The following is an 18,316-nucleotide window of genomic DNA, read 5'->3' on the forward strand; positions in this document are numbered from 1 at the left end:
TAAAAGTTGGGAGGTGATGTGGGGGAAAAGGGTGAAAGAATTGGCCCTTTTTACATGCTGAGTGGGAAAAAAAAGGTAAGATACAAGGAGAAACGAGAGTAGGGGTTCTTAATGGGGTAAGTCTCCAACAAGGCAGAAGGAAATTAAATCCAAAGCTTAGGATCAAAAATAATTACCTTGGATTTAAAGAGGGTTACATCCTTCACCAAACTGTAACAGAATCAGATAAGAATAAAGATGTGAAGCAAGAGAGTTGGACAGAAAGTAGAGGCATCTAACTTCCTCAGAAAGTAGGGAAGCAAGATTGTCTGTTCAGCCTAATGGATGAGAGAGTTAGACTGGCAAAGTTGAAATTTTTGGAAATAGAGAAGGCTATCTGAAGATATGCTGGAGGATTGTGGGTTATCTCTGAAGGATTTGAGAGACTGAAGACCATAGATCTTTAATCTCCACGAGATTTTCTTTACTAGTTTTTGAACCCAGGTAATATTAACATAATGATAAAAATATTTTCATATTAGCGTACTAGTGTGGAGAATCATGGGTAGTGCAAGGGTGAGACACTCATGAAGTTCCTTGTAACCCACTGAAACAGAGGGAAATGGTAGTGATTAAGCTACAGCCAGAGGCCTCGATCATAAATAAAGTGATTTTGATCATATTTTGGTGCATGTTCCTCATGGCATTTTATATGGGAGCACAGCCAGATGTCTTCAGATTATTAAAAAAGAACTCTATAGATTTCACCTTTGGTCTCATCTATAAGATATAGAGTCTGTTGTGCAAGAAACTTAAATTAGTGCATTCATCACAAAGCAATTTATTATTACCCTTCTACACTTTGGACTCTCTGGATATTTGCAGATTGGTATTTAGATGAATTTTAGATGGTTGCAAATCTATAAAGTAATACTTCGTACTAAAACTTAAACCAGCTTAAAATCAGTATATGTGTCAATTTTGGGATTTTTGATTGTTTTGCTTATATCATCTTCCCAGATATCAAGGGTTATAATCTGTACTTTCTATATTTTATGTGCTTTTCTTTTCTTTTGAGATATCACCCAATATCTCAAAGTAGAAAAATATTCTACTTTTCTGGCTTACTTACTGGTTGCTTTAGTTACCAAAGGAAATAATTTCTTGAGAATGAATACATTAATATGTGTCAGAAGCATAATTTGATAAATTTAGAAATAATCAAGTAAATCATGCTTTTTCCAAAGAAAATTCTCCAAAACTTATGTAAACTTTTTATTAAAATTCAAATGTGAATTTATCTATTTGGAAAAGATCATATAAGATATGAGATTAGTATAAGAGATAACATAAACCTACAATTTCAAAAATAAATACTAAAACAAACTGCATTTTATACATTTTGTTGTACATATTTCTATCCCAATTTTTAAAAAAAACCTAAGTTGTATTTATAATTTTCTTATTTTTATGGTGGAAATGTCTTTTCATTTATTGACTGTCACTTAACTCTTACCAGTTTTGACCTCAAAATTATTCAGTCTATACATTTGACTCCATTTTTGTGTGTGTATATGTATACCGTATATATAAACTGTTATTCTATCTTAAATAGAAAATATTAGCCATGTTTAATGTCCTATTTCAGGAAGACAGAAGAGTATAAAGGAAAATATAACAAAACACTTGTGTACACATCTCTTAGTTTAAAAAAATAAAACCTCAGGTGGCTCAGTTGGTTAAGCATCTGACTTCAGCTTCTTTTGTGAGGTCGAGCCCCGCATTGAGCTCTGCACCCTCAGTGCAGAGCCTGCCTGGGATTCTCTCTACTCCTCCCCCACTTGTTGATGCACATGCTCTCTCTTTCAAAATAAATAAACTTTAAAAATAAATAAATAAGCAAGTAAGTAAAACATTACAGAAACAGTTGAATGTCCCTGTGTATGTTTCCCTAGTCCCATCCCCTTCCCTCCCTTGTCAGAGGGAGCCACTGTCCTGAATTAGGTTATTGTTATTACTTTAAATTCTATATTTTATTTAGTTTTATAATTATTAAAATTATCTTATGTATATATTTTAATATATGCATGGATCATTAAATAGTATGTACTGTTTGTGGCATGTTTTTAAGTTTTCTGTAGTTCTGTGTGTGCATATCTGTTATCTTTATGTATTTGTGTTATATTACATGTGTCTTATTTTTTTGGTTTAACATTGTAGTTTTGAGATTTATCCTTATTAATACATGTAGTTGTATTTTTCATTAGAATTCTTGTGTAATATATTTGGTATGAAAAGTGGATATTAGGTTTTTTCCCCCTTTTTCATTCTTGACAAATTATGCTGCAGTATATATTCTTACAGTTGTATTTTTGTAAATATGTGCCAGAGTTTCTGTAGGGTAAAACTTAGTAATGACACTACATGATCGTGTGGTATATACATCTTCATCTTTAGTAGATATTGCCAAACTACCATCCAAACTAGTTGGAAGGAACTAGCAGGTTCTAATTTACTCCCCTGTGGCAGTATACAAGTTCCTGTTACCCTACATGTTCTCCACAACTTAATATTGTTGACACATGTGCACATGCTTGTGTTCACCAGCTTCATGATATGGTTCAGAACGATATGGTACGGTGTTAGTTTCTTTTTTTTTTCCATTGCTGATGAAATTGAGTATCTTCTCATATGTGTAGAGGCCATTATGACTTTCTCTTCTGTGAGTTGCTTTTTTTTCCTTTTTCTGTTAAAAGAATTTTTTTTATTTACTAACTTAAAGGACTTTTTCATGTATTGTAATCCTTGGTCGGTTATGTGGAGTATAAGTATCTTCCCCAGTCTGTATGTTATCTCTTTACTTAATGGTGTCTTTGTTGTTGAAGCTTTTCATTTTAACCTTGGCAAGTTTATCAGTCTTTTTTTGCTTTTTGTCTTAACTCTTCTATATTCTAAGGTAATGAGGATTTTCTCCTATCTTTTTTTTTAAATTATACTTTTACTTTCACATTTACATTTTTAATCCAACTATAACTTATTTTTGTACAGTTAGTTCTGTTGTAACACGGCATGTGTTCCTAAAAATCACTGTGTAATATGCAAAATCATGCAATAAAAAACACAGCATATGGGAAAAATGGGTCTGGGACACAGCACTCAGAAAATTTTTGTCAGTGACACATTAAAAAATATAATAGGTGCGCCTGGGTGGCTCAGTTGGTTGAGAGTCCGACTTCAGCTCAGGTTATGATCTCACGGTTTGTGGGTTCAAGCCCCATGACGGGCTCTGTGCTGACAGCTCAGAGCCTGGAGCCTGCTTTGGATTCTGTGTCTCCCCCACTCTCTGCCCATTCCCTGCTCATGCTCTGTCTCTCAATAATAAATAAACGTTAAAGTTAAAAATATATATATAATAAAAGTGATAGCACAGTTTTACATATGTTAAATTGTTAAGAAATATAGAACTACCATAATAAATATGACATTTTTCTTTTGAAAATGATGAAGTTGACTTGCGGAAGTAGGATTTAAAGGGTTGCAGCTTGTGAGTTATTGTGGAGAGTTGGAAGGAAAGTTTTCTGAAACCTGCCAAGAAGTTGTGGGATTTTTTGTTTTTGTTTTTTAATTTTATTTATTTAAGTAATCTCTACACCCAACATGGGGCTAGAACTCACGACCCTGAGATCAAGAGTCACATATTCTTCCAACTGAGCCAGCCAGGTGCCCCTGGAATCTGCCAAGAAGTTTTAACAGCAGATGTGGCAAATGTGACTCATAACACACATGAAGGTTTGAAGTGTGTGTGCTTTGTGCATTCCTAAGCCGTTCAGTGCAGCTGAGTGGTTTGCTACATCACCTTGTGTGTGTGTGTCAGTGTTAGGACTATGGTAAAGCAATCTAGGCATTTATGGGGCAGAATTGAAGAAGCTTCCTATTAGGGTTTCTAGGCATCTTACCTGCCTACCCTAGTCCCAGCTCTGCTTGTGTATTAAAGTAGTGCTTTAACATATACTGAAATTTGTGCTATTGTCCTCAAATATATTAATCATGTTTAGTATATAAATACATTTAACATTTTCAAGTTTTCAAAACAAACATTAGAGTAGAACAGACTGCATATGTGAGGTAGAGCTCTAATTTTTTCCCCCACACATTTAACCAGATCTTTCCCCACTATTCATAATCATGTTTTGGCATATATCATAGTTCCACATACACATGAGTCCAATTCTTGTTTCTTTGTGCTGTTTTCATTGGTCTCTTTGCTTCTCTCTATGCCATGATCACATTTTTTACCCACAGATCTGGCACTAACTTTATAACCTTGGGCAAGTTATTTCTGTGTGCCTATGAAATTACAATAGTACCTACATTATTGGGTAAAGGAATAAATGAACCAATATATTAAAGTGCTTAGAAGTATGCACCTGGCCCAAGAATAAAGCTCAAATGTTAATTATTTTGTTATTAAAAGTAATTTCTTTAACTTAATAAAGAGTCTTGATAACTAGTAGGCTGATATTGCCATCTTGTTTTTCCTAATCTAAACTGAGAGGAAATGGGAAAGGCTTATGGAAAGATTCCCTGAGAAAGTGACATGTAGAGTATCTGAAAGATGATAGGAACTAAATAGATGTTGGGAGCAATAGGAGAATATTCTAGGCAGATGGAGCTGTAAGGCAAAAAATGGAGTATCTAGCAACTGAAAGAAAGTTCTTGTAGTTAGATCTCAGCACAAAGAAAATTAGTACCAGTTGAGACCAGATAGGTAGGTAGGAGTAGATAGATCAGGCAAGCCCTAGTAGGCAATGTTAAGGATTTTAGACTTCATCTTAAAATCAAAGTTATAACAGTTTATAAAGATTATTATTTCATGACTTTTATTCTTTCTTAGCAGTCTAAGAATAAAAGTTATGAAAAAATCAATCTTTACAAATGGTTCTAGCTATTAAAAAAAAAAAAAAAATCCTCAGAAACTGAAATTGGTCCATCTGGATCCTAATAGCACACCAAGGATTAAGAGTGCTGTTGAGAGAGGCACCTGGGTGGCTCAGTCAGTTAAGTATCCAACTTCGACTCAGGTCATGATCTCAAGACTGGTGAGTTAGAGCCCCATGTCGGGCTCTGTGCTGACAACTCAGAGCCTGGAGCCTGCTTCAAATTCTGTGTCTCTTCCTCTCTCTGCCCCTCCCCTGCTCATGCTCTTCCTCTCTCTCTCAAAAATAAATAAACATTAAAAAATTAAAAAAAAAAAGAAAGAAAGAAAAATGAGTGCTGTTGAGAATGTCTAAGTCCTGTCTTTGTTCACTTATTTGTAATCGTTGAGAGGTACTGATTCTGTTGTAGGCTTTTATCAGTTCACATTGAGGAGTCTTACATTTTGGCAGATACGCAGATTAGGGGTTAAGTTTTTATAGTATAACAAATCTATGTATATGTCTTGAAATATTATTTTTTTTAGTTGTCAACTTCATCTAATACTATTATCTTTCTTGAGTATACTTGAGAAGTCTACATACTTTTTTTAAATTTTGAACTATTTCTTAATTTTTTTCAATTTATTTAAATCCAAGTTAACATATAGTGTAATAATGGTTTCAGGAACAGAATTTAGTGATTCATCACTTACATTTAATACCCCGTGCTCATCCCAATAAGTGCCCTCCTTTTTTTTTTAATTAATTTTTTAATTTACATCCAAGTGAGTTAGCATATAGTGCAACAGTGATTTCAGGAGTAGATTCCTTAATGCCCCTTATTGGCCCATCCCCCCTCCCACAACCCCTCCAGCAACCCTCTGTTGTTTATATTTAAGAGGCTCTTACGCTTTGTCCTCCTCCCTGTTTTTATATTATTTTTGCTTTCCTTCCCTTATGTTCATCTGTTTTGTCTCTTAAAGTCCTCATATGAGTGAAGTCATATATTTGTCTTTCTCTGACTAATTTCACTCAGGATAATACCCTCCAGTTCCATCCACATAGTTGCAGATGGCAAGATTTCATTCTTTTTGATTGCCAAGTAATACTCAATTGTATGTATATATGTGTATATACAAGAAAGTATGTATGTGTATATATATATATATATATATATATATATATATATATAAATACACACACACACGCACATCTTCTTTATCCACTCATCCATCAATGGACATTTGGGCTCTTTCCATACTTTGGCTATTGTCAGTAGCACTGCTATGAACATTGGGGTACATGTGCCCCTTTGAAACAGCACACCTGTATCCCTTGGATAAATACCTGGTAGTGCAATTGCTGGGTTGTAGTGTTCTTCTATTTTTAATTTTTTGAGGAACCTTCTTACTCTTTTCCAGAGTGGAGAAGTCTACATATTATTTCTATAATAGATGTTCCTGTTTTTTCCTACATTTCCTTCATCTTTCATTACCACAAAATTCCACAAATAAGATATAGGTAGCCTATAATAGAAATATGATGGACTTTTTAATTGAAAGTAGTGTTGAAAGCAGATAAATATCCATCAAATGAGAGAGTATCCTCTTACAGTAGTAGTAGTATACAGAAAGTAGTCACTTCATGATCTGAGAGTTGAACTAGAAATATTATGGCAAAAGACGAGATGAATACTACCCAGTACAAACTTATACTATAACAGTAAAGGATTTATTAAATACTTTGGCAGATAAAATGCCATCTTTTAGAAGTATCTTTTAAATATAAATAGAATTTGGTAATATTTCCCAAGTAGTTTTAATGTAAGTTTTATAAATCGCTTGTTATTTATAGTATTACTGTTAATCTATAAATTCAGTGTGATTCCAATCAAAATCTTAATCATAGTTTTTGTGGAACTTGGTAAACTGACTCAAAAATTCATGTGGAGGAGCAAATGGCCAAGGATAGTTTAGGCAATTTGCAAAATCAGCAAGCTGAGGGAACTTGCCCTAAAAAAATAAAGATTAAGATTAAAGTAATAAAGATACTATGAAATTGGCACAATGATTAAAAAAATAGATGAAACAGAGGAAAGGCCATTTAGTGTGACATTAATTTGCAAAGAAAGCAAATGAAACATCTGAATAATTTTATTTAGATATAGGAGACACTCTAAAAGATGTTTAGTGAATGAGGTACAATTAAGTATAATTTTCTTTATTATTTAACATGTAAAGTTATTGCTAATCTATTTATTTTAGAAACAGGGTTTTCTTAGGACTTAGTCTCTGAACTTTTTCTCTACATAAGTCTCAAATTCTGCAGTTTGAGGACTTTCTGTTACATAGTCCTGACTATAGGTTTGGGGTACTAGTGTATAGATAATTCTACAAAACCCATTTTTAGGGAATTAAACTGCTGATGAATATTCTCTAGGAATTTGCTTCAGATATTTTCAGATATAACTGTAGGGTTTCATTCCTATACTTAGTGCTGCATGTGGTAAGCACAGATACATAATAATGATGGTCTCCAAATAAACTTGGCTTACCTGTGTTAGTACACTTGTGGGCTTTAAACATCTTGTTGACCTTTACTCCTGATTTTGTTTGTGATTAAACCTAGTTAAGTGTGGGGAAAATATTTCTGGTAAAGAATTTAAAATAATTATGAGTCCATGGCAAAGCGGTATTTCATAGTAGATATAAAATAATCAGAATTAATTTGTAAACTTTTTTACATTTATGATTTTTTTTATATTTTGTTTGCTAGAACACCATTATTTGACTTCTTCTGTCACTGGCCATCTGATGAGAAGCCAATTCTAGATATTTGAAAATAAGATGAATACAGTTTCAATAAAGTAAAGCTTATAGTGCTTGGGTACCACACTTTTGAAACCACCAAAAAAGAAAAAAGAAAAAGAAAAACAATTCTCCTTGCCCCAGCAGATTTTACTACTGTATGAAAAACAGATGGAGACAGTATTATTGTTATTAATTTTGTTAGTGAAGAAACTAATTGTTTTTATAGTTTTAAAAAATGTGTTATAGTTATTATAATCGATCTTGCATACTTTTAATAATCCATTTTCCTTATCCCCAAAAACATAGAGTAAAATATATAAAATTAACATACTGTGTGTGTAAGTTTTTTGCAGAAGAACCATTTTCATGTTTCTTTATAGTTTACCATGTTATATTTTAAAGTTTGTTTTGATTGATTCTTAAGATTACCATTTGAATTGGTTCAATTGTCAAATATTTTATTGAATAGTTACTGCATTTTTTAAGAGGTACTGTTAAGGATTTTTTTTTAACATGTATGTCAATACTTGTCCTCAAATAGTAGATATTTATAGAACAGTAGAAATAACACTTTACACAAATGAAATATTCTTTTTCCAGATACTGAGTCACGTTACAGTTATTCTCAATAATCCTTTGAAGTAGGCATATACTGTAGTATAAAATGAAGTATCAAAAATAGCTTCTTTGCTGTTCCTATAGTTCCTTTACTGATTTCTTTTCTTTTTCAGGTACCTAGTCGATAGTCGCTGGTTCAAACAGTGGAAAAAATATGTTGGCTTTGACAGCTGGGACAAATACCAGATGGGAGATCAAAATGTATATCCTGGACCCATTGATAACTCTGGACTTCTCAAAGGTCATTATTTCTTTTCTTCAGTCAGGTTGTAAATGTGTTCATTTGAATATGTTATAGTAAATGTACGTAATATGGAAAATGTTAATGTAAATAGATATATTAGAAATTTCTTTGGGGCTCAGTTGGTTAAGCTCAGCTCAGGTCATGATCTCGCAGTTCATGAGTTCGAGCCCCGTGTCAAGCTTTGTGTTGACTGTGCTGACAGCTCAGAGCCTGGAGCCTGCTTCGGATTCTCTCTCTCTCTCTCTCTCTCTCTCTCTCTCTCTGCCCCTCCCCTGCTCATGCTCTGTCTCTCTCTGTCTCTCAAAAAAATGAATAAATGTTAAAAAAAAATTTCTTTGTATAATAGATTTGACCTAATGAACTCAGATTATTCTATCATAATTAGTTATTACTGTGTATTATGACAGATTGTTTTCATTTATTGTGTAAGAAATGTTTATTATTCACATCTTTAAATGAAGAATGTAAGTTAGAAAGCACTATCTTAAAACACTATAGTGCTACATTATTCCTAATGGACGCATGATTATTTAGTTGGGGAGCACTGGTAAATGTTTACATTCTTGGATTTTTGCATCAATCTTCTCCAACCCTTGCTACTTACCAGTTTTCTGTACCTCTCATTACATTTAAAGGGTATAAAACACAAGTACCGGAGCTTCCATTTCTGGCTAAGATGGAGTAACAGGGACTAGATTTACTCTTCCACCTGAGCAAACTAAAACCTTGACAAAATATATAAATCAGTGGTTCTCAAAACATTGGATACCAGGCAGCAAAGAACAGTGATCCTTGAGATATAGGAAACAAATGCGGTAAGCCCTATGATTGCCTCAGCTTACTGCATTGATACCAGTTTTCAAAACAAGGCACAGAAGAGGAAACCCATGTAGAGCCTGGCACTCCCCCCAGTTGAGGAAAGAGTTTGGGATTCAGGGAGACCCAGGCCACCAGAGTTTTGAGTTTAGAGTACCAGATAGGAATGACCAGCAAAAAGAGACAGAGACCTAGAGATATACAGAGTCTCTCTCATATATATCTCCAACTGAGTGTTGATTAGCTCATGTATGTGAAGGGGGTACCCAAGGCCAAGGAAAGAAGCTCCCAAAAGAATTAGAGGGAACAATCATTGGGGCTCATATAGGACCAAGAATAAAGTGTTCATAACAGAGTGGAAAGCCTTATAATTCATGGAGTATACTACTGCAAACAGTTTTGCCACTGTAATAGGGCAAAATTAATCGTCCTGTCCTTTTATCCTGAAAGCATCAAACTTTATATCTTAGAACAAAATGCAAGAGTACTTAGAGAAATTCAAAAATATTCAGCATCCAACAGGATAAAATTTATAATGTCTTGGATCTAACAATATATTACCTGGTAGGCAAAGAAGCAGAAAAATATGCATAATGAGGAGAAGTATCAATGTTTAAAAAATTTTTAAGTAGAAAAAATTAACAAATGGAACATACAAAACAAATTAGCAACGTGGTAGATTCAAACTCTTCTCTATGAATAATCACATTAAATGTAAATACCCCTAATTAGAGGTAGAGATTGGATAAGAAATAAGACCTAACTATGTACTGTCTATAAGAAACCCCTCTTTTGATATAAAGATACAAATGGATTAAAAGAATTGAAAAAGTATGGCATGTTATGGTAAGCAGAATTCTAAGACTGACTCCCAGTGACTGCTCTCTCTCTTATATAATCAGCTCCCCTTTGAGTATGGGTAGAGCATGGGAATTAGGATGAGATACCATTCCTAGGATTATTTATGTTGTATGGCAAAAGGGAGATTATCCCACCAGGTTTAATCTAACAACAAGTGCTCTTTAAAAGCAGAGACTTTTCTCTGGCTGGTAGAAGTCAGAGATTCAAAGCATGAGAATTACTCAGTACATCATTGCTGGTTAAAAATGGAAGGGGCCATGTGAGAAGGAAGGCAGGGGATCCTTTAGGAACAGAGAGAGACCCTGGCTCACAGCCAGCAAGGAAACAGACCACCTCAGTCCTGGCATCATGAAGAACTGAATACTGCCAACAGTCTGAATGGGCTTGGAAGCAAATTCTTCCCCAGAGTCTCTAGTTAGGAGATCAGCCCATCTGACATCTTGATTTCTGCCTTATGAGACCCTAAATAGAGAAGTCTGTTGAGCCCCCCGAACTTGTAACTCACAGAACTATGAGATAGTAAATGGGTTATGGTTTTCAGCCGCTGCATTAGTTTGTTATACAGCATATAGAAAAGTAATACCTGTGCTAACACTAATCCAAAGAAAGCTGGAGTGACTATATTAATATATAATTATATAATACATAAATAATATATCAGTAAAGAAAATGAGACTCTCAAATCAGTGACAGTTTTTAAGAAACTAAAAAAGAACAGATTAAACTTAGAAGAAAGTAATTTCAGAATAGAAATTAGAGAATAGAAAAATAGAGAAAAAAAATCAATGAACCAAAAATCGGTTCTTCTCAAAACAAATATAATATGATATGTCAATTATAAAAAAGGAAAAATAAACTCGTTCTTTGTGAAATAATAAAATGGGTCCATATCTAGTTTCTGACTAGCATCCGACTCTTAATTTCATCTCAGGTCATGGTCTCACAGTTCGTGAAATTGAGAGATTGAGCCCTGTGTCAGACTCTGTGCTGACAGCAGGAGCCTGCTTAGGATTCTCTGTCTCCCTCTCTCACTGCCCCTCTCCTACTCTTATGTATACACATGCACACTGTATCTCTCTCAAAATAAACAAACATAAAAAAAAAAAGAGAGAAAAAAGAAAAGACAAAATTGCCAATATCAGAACATGAGAGGTAACACCAGTTCGGAATCAACAACTATTAAAAGGGCAATAAAGAATTATTACGAACTTTATGCCATTAAATTCAACAAACCAGATGAAAAAAAGTGAAACTGCCAAAGCTCATTCCAAAAGAATAGATTGCCTGAATAGCCCTGTATCAATTACAGAAAATGAATTTGTAGCTTAAAATTTTTCACAGAAAAACCCATCAGATCCAAATGGTGCCACTGGTGAATTCCACCACATATTTACAGGAGAAATATATACCTGTTTTACAAAACTCTTCCAAAATTGGAAGCTAATACTTTCCCACTCATGCTATGAAACCATCATTACCCTGATACCAAAATCTTACAGACATCCAAAGAAAACTCTTGTCTACGTATGTTGTCTAAACAGAAGTTTAGTAAATAAAGTCCAACAATGAAATGGGTATGTATGTGTAAGATATATATATATATATATATATATATATACACACACACACACACACATATACATATATATATTTTATATATATATGTATCATATAGAAAAATATATTTAAAAGATAATATATCAGGGCTCCAGGGTGGCTCAGTTGGTTAAACGTCCAACTTAGTTCATGATCTCACTTTGTGAGTTCAAGCCCCACATTGGGCTCTGTGCTGACAGCTCAGAGCCTGGAGCCTGCTTCAGATTGTGTCTCTCTCTCTCACTCAAAAATAAATAAACATTAAAAAAAATTAAAGATAATATGTAAGATAAAAGAATAAAATGAAGGAAGTGTCCTCAGCCTCAAAATGGGCTTCTACAAAAAACCTACAGGTAACATGAAAAAAGCAAGAGTGTCCATTTAGGTCTTCAGCTGACCTTAGAGGTTCCACCCAGTGCAGTAAGGCAAGAAAAAGAGGTAAAAAGCATACAGATTGTACAGGAAGAAGTAATAAATCTGCTTTTATTCACAGGTAACTATGCCTAGTTGTCCAGAAAATTTGATTGAATCTACAAAAAACAAAGTTTCTAAGGAGTAATAAATGAGATTGGTTTATAGGATATAAGACGATTATTTAAAAACCCAATTGTATCTTTTTAATTTTTATTTTATTTTAGACAGCGAGAGAGGCAGAGGGGGAGAGAGAGAAAATATCATGCTCAGCATGGAGCCTCACACGGCCCGATCCCATAACCTTGGATCATGATCTGAGCTGAAATCAAGAGTCAGACATATCCTTGCCAACACATTGTCCTTTTATTATAGCCGTCCTGCTGGGTGTGAAGTGATACCTCATTGTGATTTTGATTTGTATTTTTCTAGTGATTAATGATGTTAAGTATCTTATCTGTGCTGTCTATGTATCTTTTTTGGAGAAATGTTAGTTCAGATCCTGTTCTTATTTTTTAATTGGGCTTCTTTTTATTTTTCTGTTTTAAGTGTTATTTATATATTCTGGATACTAGCTCCTTATCAGATATATGATCTCCAAAAATTGTCTCCCAATCTGTAAATTGTCTTTTACTTTCTTATGTCTTTGAAGCACAGTAGTTTTTAATTTTGATTAGATCCAATTTATATTTTTTTCTTGTTGTGGTTTTGGTGTCAGAATGCATTCCCTAATCCAGGGTCATGAAAGATTTACACCTATGTTGTCTTCTAAGAATTTTATAGTTTTAGCTGTTACATTTATGACTGATCAATTTTAAGTTAATATTCGTATACAGTGTGAGACAAGGATCAATTGAACAGATTAGAGAATCCAAAAGTAGATGCACACATATGTGGTCAATTGATTTTAAACAAAGATGTAAGAGGATTTCAGTAGAGAGGATAGTCTTTAAACATACTGCTTGAGCTTGAGCTTTAGGTATCTGTTCGCAAAAAAAAAAAAAAAAAAAAAATCCAAGAAACTGAACTTGGATCCATACCTGGCATTATATACAAAATAAACTCAAAACAGATCATATAAATTGTAAAAAAATAGAAAATCTTTGTGACATTGTGTTAGGTAGATTTCTTAAATGTGATATGAAAAGCAAACTGATAAAAGAAAAAAACCTGTGCTCAGTAATAAAATCTTCTTCAAATGATAAATGTTAAGAATGAAAAAACAAACCACAGTGTGGGAGAAGTATTTGCAGATCACCTAACTGATAAAAGACTTGTATGCAGAATAAAGAATTCTTGAAACTATATTAATACAACAAAACCTAGTGGAAAACATAGGCAAAAGATTTGAACAGATGATTCACAAAAGAAAATGGAGTTTTCAAAAACTGCATAATTGGATAGATTATCAGCATCATTAGTCATTAGAGAAATGAGGTTTCAAATGTGTATGTGTATGTTTGTTTGATACGTGTATCAAAATGATTAAAATTTAAAAGAATGATACCCAAGTGTTGACAAGGATGTGAAATAAGTGGAGCTTCTATACACTGTTTTTGGAAATAGGAAATTTCTTAAAAACCTAAACCCATGTTTACCGTAGAAACCAGTCATTCCACTCCTACATATTTACCCAAAAGAAATGAGAATATATATCCATATGAAAACTAATACACAGATGTGCATAGCAATGTTATTTGTAATAGAGAAAATTGGAAACAACCCCAAATGCCCATCAATAGCTAACTGGATAAACAAATTATAGTATATCCATATAATGAAATCCTACTCAACAATTAAAAGGAATGAAGTATAGGGACGCCTGGGTGGTTCAGTTGGTTAAGCGTCCAACTCTGGGTTTTGGCGCAGGTCATGATCTCACAGTTTCATGAGTTTGAGCCCCATGTCAGGCTCTGTGCTGGCAGTGAAGTATTAATATGTAGAAACATAGATGGCTCTCAAGATAATTATGCAGTGTAAAGAAAGCCAAACAAAAACACTATATATAATTTTTACATGAGATTCTAGAAAATGCCTGTAGTAACAAAAGACAATTTTCATATAAAACTACAAAGCGCACATTAGTCTATAGTTGCAAAATATGGAGAAACAGATAAGTGATTTTTGGGGGACAGGACAGTAGACTTAGATAAACGAAAGTAGAGATTACAAAGGACTCTTAGGAATCCTTTAATGGGGAGGAATCTATCCATCATTTTGGTCATGGTGGTGGTTTCACATTTGTATTGATCTGTCAAAATTGACCAAATAGTTCACCTTAAATATGTGCAATTTATTGTGTATCAGTTATGAGTCAGTAATTGCAGAAGTAACAAATATTGTTCACTACACATAAAGTTACTATTTGATTCTGGTACATAGTAAAATCATTTACTCAAACTCTTGAATTATTGTGGAAAACAGCTTAAAAGTCTTAATTTTTAAACTTTTCTTTCTTTCCCTAAGTTTTCTGGAGGGCAGTCTGTCAATAGTAGAAAGAAAATGGATGTTTAAGTAAACCAATCTATTTGAGTCCAATTTGTACAGTCTTCTGTATGTGTCACCTTCGGCGAGTTAATCAGTACTGGAATCTGTTTACTCATTAATTTGGAGATATCTACCTCATGATACTGTTTTGAAAAGTCAGCTAACAGTGTTTTCTGTAGTAACACCTTTCATAGTACCTGCAGTTTTCTGTATGTATGATCTTGGGAAAGTTACTGAGTTTCCCTGAAAATATTTTCTAATCTAAAATGGAGATACCTATCTTACAGGATTGCTTTGAGAACTGAGATAACATGGTTGTCTCCTGTAGTATGTCTCATAGGATATGATGCATAGAGGTGTTTACAATGTGTAAGTCTCTTTCACCTTCAGCAGGTTCTGAAAATATGTTCCAAATGATCAGTTTCCATAAAGAATTTAGAATTACAACTAAGGTTTTAAAAAACTGAGTTTAAAAATTAATGCTTAGTTTGCATCTGCGATTGAAGTTTGTATTATAGAACTTAGAGTTTTACCATTTCTTCTCTACATGAAAGTTTTCTCAAAGTTCAGTGTGATTCTCTGACCATAGATTGATGCTAGATGGAATAAATAACTTTCTTTTAATCTTTTCAGAATTTTTCCTGCTTGTTTTATATTGTAATGTCTAATTAAGAATATGTGTTCTCACTGAGATACTACTAACAACAATTTTACTTTCCATGTTTGTTAGTTTAAGACTGGGTCAGATTGAGAAAATCTTTATGTTGTGTGTAATTCAATGAACTATATGTGTTTGTTTCTGCACTTTGAAAATTCAGGTAACAGGACCAGATAATAAAAAATGAGTCTAAGATTAGAACTGTCATACAGGTGTAACTCATGCTCTTGCTTCTAGATCTCTGGTCTGCCCTGCAGTAAGTTTTTAATTTAACCAGAATTTTGAAAATGATTATAGAATTAGAACCACATCAGAACAACTACCTCTACTTTAGATTTTGGGAGGAACGTAGATTATGGGCCTTCTGGAGTAATGATTTGGTTTTCAAGGTGCCCTTTTTTGATTTCCATCATGGTTCCCAGCCCATATGCTTTGGAGTCTTGTAAAAGGTTATTGATTTGCTTCTGAATTTCCTTCATCACCTAATGCTAGAATGATCACTTTTACCATGTGAGGAATATCTGCTACTTGAAATATTGGGGAAACACTTTTCTTTCAGATCCCTTGGTATTTTTTTAAGATTACACCTTAGTATTTTTTTTAAGAGCTTAATAAAAAAATTATGTCTTTAAACGCTGTTCATTGACTACTGGTACACATTGAAACTTTTGAAAGCAACAGTTTATTTTGAAACATGTAGATTTATATGTGAATTTCTTCAGAGCTTTCTTCAGAACTCATTGGTTAAATATTTAAATTAGTCTCCATGAATTTAAGTAATCTATCATAGTTACACTATATAGTATTAAATATATGTACTATTGTTTCTTTTTACGTATCAAGTTTACTATTTTCTTTTGCAGATGGTGATGCCCAGTCACTTAAGGAACATCTTATTGATGAATTGGATTACATACTGTTGCCAACTGAGGGCTGGAATAAACTTGTCAGCTGGTACACGTTGATGGAAGGTCAGGAACCAATAGCACGAAAGGTATGTATTAAGCATAACTGAATAAAAATATTTTTCTCCCAACAGTTCACATTTTTGTTTAGGAAGCTCTGTAGGGTACGTATTCTTACCTTCATTTTATAGATGAGGAAATGAGGACAGAGATAGATTCAGGATCTTTTAGAAAGTCACATCAGTTTAAAAACTTAGGCAGCCTGTTTTCTTAACCACTATGCTACAAGTTTTACAGTTAGAGTTTAGAAACATTAAAAATGATGCATTATCAGGGTACCTGTGTGGCTCAGTTGGTTAAGCCTCCAGCTCTTGATTTCGGCTTAGGTCATGATTTTACATTCGTGAGATTGAACCCTGTGTCAGGTTCCATGCTGGGTATGGAGCCTGCTGAAAATTCTGTCCCTCTCCCTCTTCCCTTCCCTTTCTCTCTCTTAGTCTCTGTCAAAAAAAAAAAAAAAAAAAAAAAACCAAAAAACCATTGTTTTTACTTTTTGGAACTAAAAAGTCATTTATGAAAGTAACGGTGTTGTCATTTAACAGAATACCGAATGTTTAAAGTAGGTCTGCCAATCTTACACAAGTATTTAATAGTGTATCAGGCAGGGAGGGGGGAGAGAGGAAGGAAGAGTTTGGGGACCAGAATCTCTGAGCATATAATTATTTATCTTTTTTTTTTTTCAACCCAGAAACAATTAAAAAAACAAATTAGGTAACACAAGCGTATAGACCTGTAGTAGACCAAACCATACATGGATTTATTTGGAACTGCTACAGAGTTGCTATATTAACAATTTGTATGTGTATATTGGTGGTTTAGGTATAGAATTAAATCTTAGGGTGCCTGGGTGGCCTAGTTGGTTAACCGTCTATCTCTTGATTTCGGCTCAGGTCATGATCTCATAGTTTGTGGGATCGGGCCCTGCGCTGACAGTACGGAGCCTGCTTGGGATTCTCCGTCTCTCTCTCTGTCCCTGGAATTATCAGACAGAAATTTTAAAATACTGTGCTTATGGGGAGCCTGGATGACTCAGTCACTTAAGCGTCTGACTCTTGATTTCAGCTCAGGTCATGATCTTATGGTCATGACAACGAGCCCGTAGTCCAGCTGTATGCTGGACGTGGAGCCTGCTTGAGATTCTCCACCCCCCCGCCATCCCTCCATCACTTGTGCATACATGCGCACACTCTCCCTCTAAAATAAATATGAATAAATAAATACTGTGCTTATTATGTTTAAAAATAAGACCGTTGAAGGACTTCAAAACTGTTAAGAATTAAATATAATTCTAAAACTATTAACCAAATAAAATTTGTAATTCTAAAATAATATGAAAAAAATTAAGAAGGAAGTAATCAGTATTTGGGTAAAACAGTAAGCAGAACCAAAGAGAAAATTTGTAAACTAACTGATAACATCAGTAGAAATAAATAGACTTGGGGCACCTGGGTGGCTCAATTGGTTATGCGTCCAACTCTTGACTTCTGTCAGGTCATTATCTCAGGTTTTGTGAGATTGAGCCCTGCGTCGGGCTCTGTGCTAACAGCACAGAGCCTGCTTGACATTCTTTGTCTCTCTCTCTGCCCTGCCCCACTCATGCTCTTGCTTCCTCCCTCTCTCAAAATAAACTTTAAAAAATATATACAGATTGAAGCTTAGAGACACTGAATGATGGAATATACAGAAATAAGCAAAGGCACTTTGAGCAAAGTGCATTAGTTTAATATACATACAGGTGGACTCTTAGAAGGAGAGAAAAAGCAGAATAGCATAGAAGTAACATTGGAGGTGGGACACCTGGGTGGCTCAGTCAGTTGAGTGTCCCACTTCGGCTCGGGTCATGATCTCGTGGTTTGGGAGTTTGAGCTTCGCGTCGGTCTCACTGCTGTCAGTTTGGAGCTCACTTTGGATCCTCTGTCCCCCCCCCCCCCCCTTCCTCTACTGCTCACACTCTC

The 18,316-nt window shown here is 34.2% G+C and overlaps 1 protein-coding gene across 5 annotated transcripts in view; it reads left to right on the forward strand.

Annotated features, from left to right (window-relative positions):
• USP15 (ubiquitin specific peptidase 15) overlaps positions 1-18,316 on the forward strand; it is a 120,472-nt gene that overhangs the window by 13,982 nt on the left and 88,174 nt on the right. For all 5 annotated transcript variants that reach the window (XR_009617191.3, XM_060657086.2, XM_078449742.2 and 2 more), the window contains exons 2-3: positions 8,437-8,564; positions 16,260-16,390. Coding sequence is in view for 4 of the 5 variants with exons in the window: in XM_060657086.2 (XP_060513069.1) it covers positions 8,437-8,564; positions 16,260-16,390 (259 nt within the window). In the remaining variant the exon portion in view is untranslated. The remainder of the gene's footprint in view (positions 1-8,436; positions 8,565-16,259; positions 16,391-18,316) is intronic.

Source organism: Panthera onca, chromosome B4 (genome assembly GCF_046562875.1).
Source record: "Panthera onca isolate mPanOnc1 chromosome B4, mPanOnc1 haplotype 2, whole genome shotgun sequence".
NCBI lineage: Eukaryota > Metazoa > Chordata > Mammalia > Carnivora > Felidae > Panthera > Panthera onca.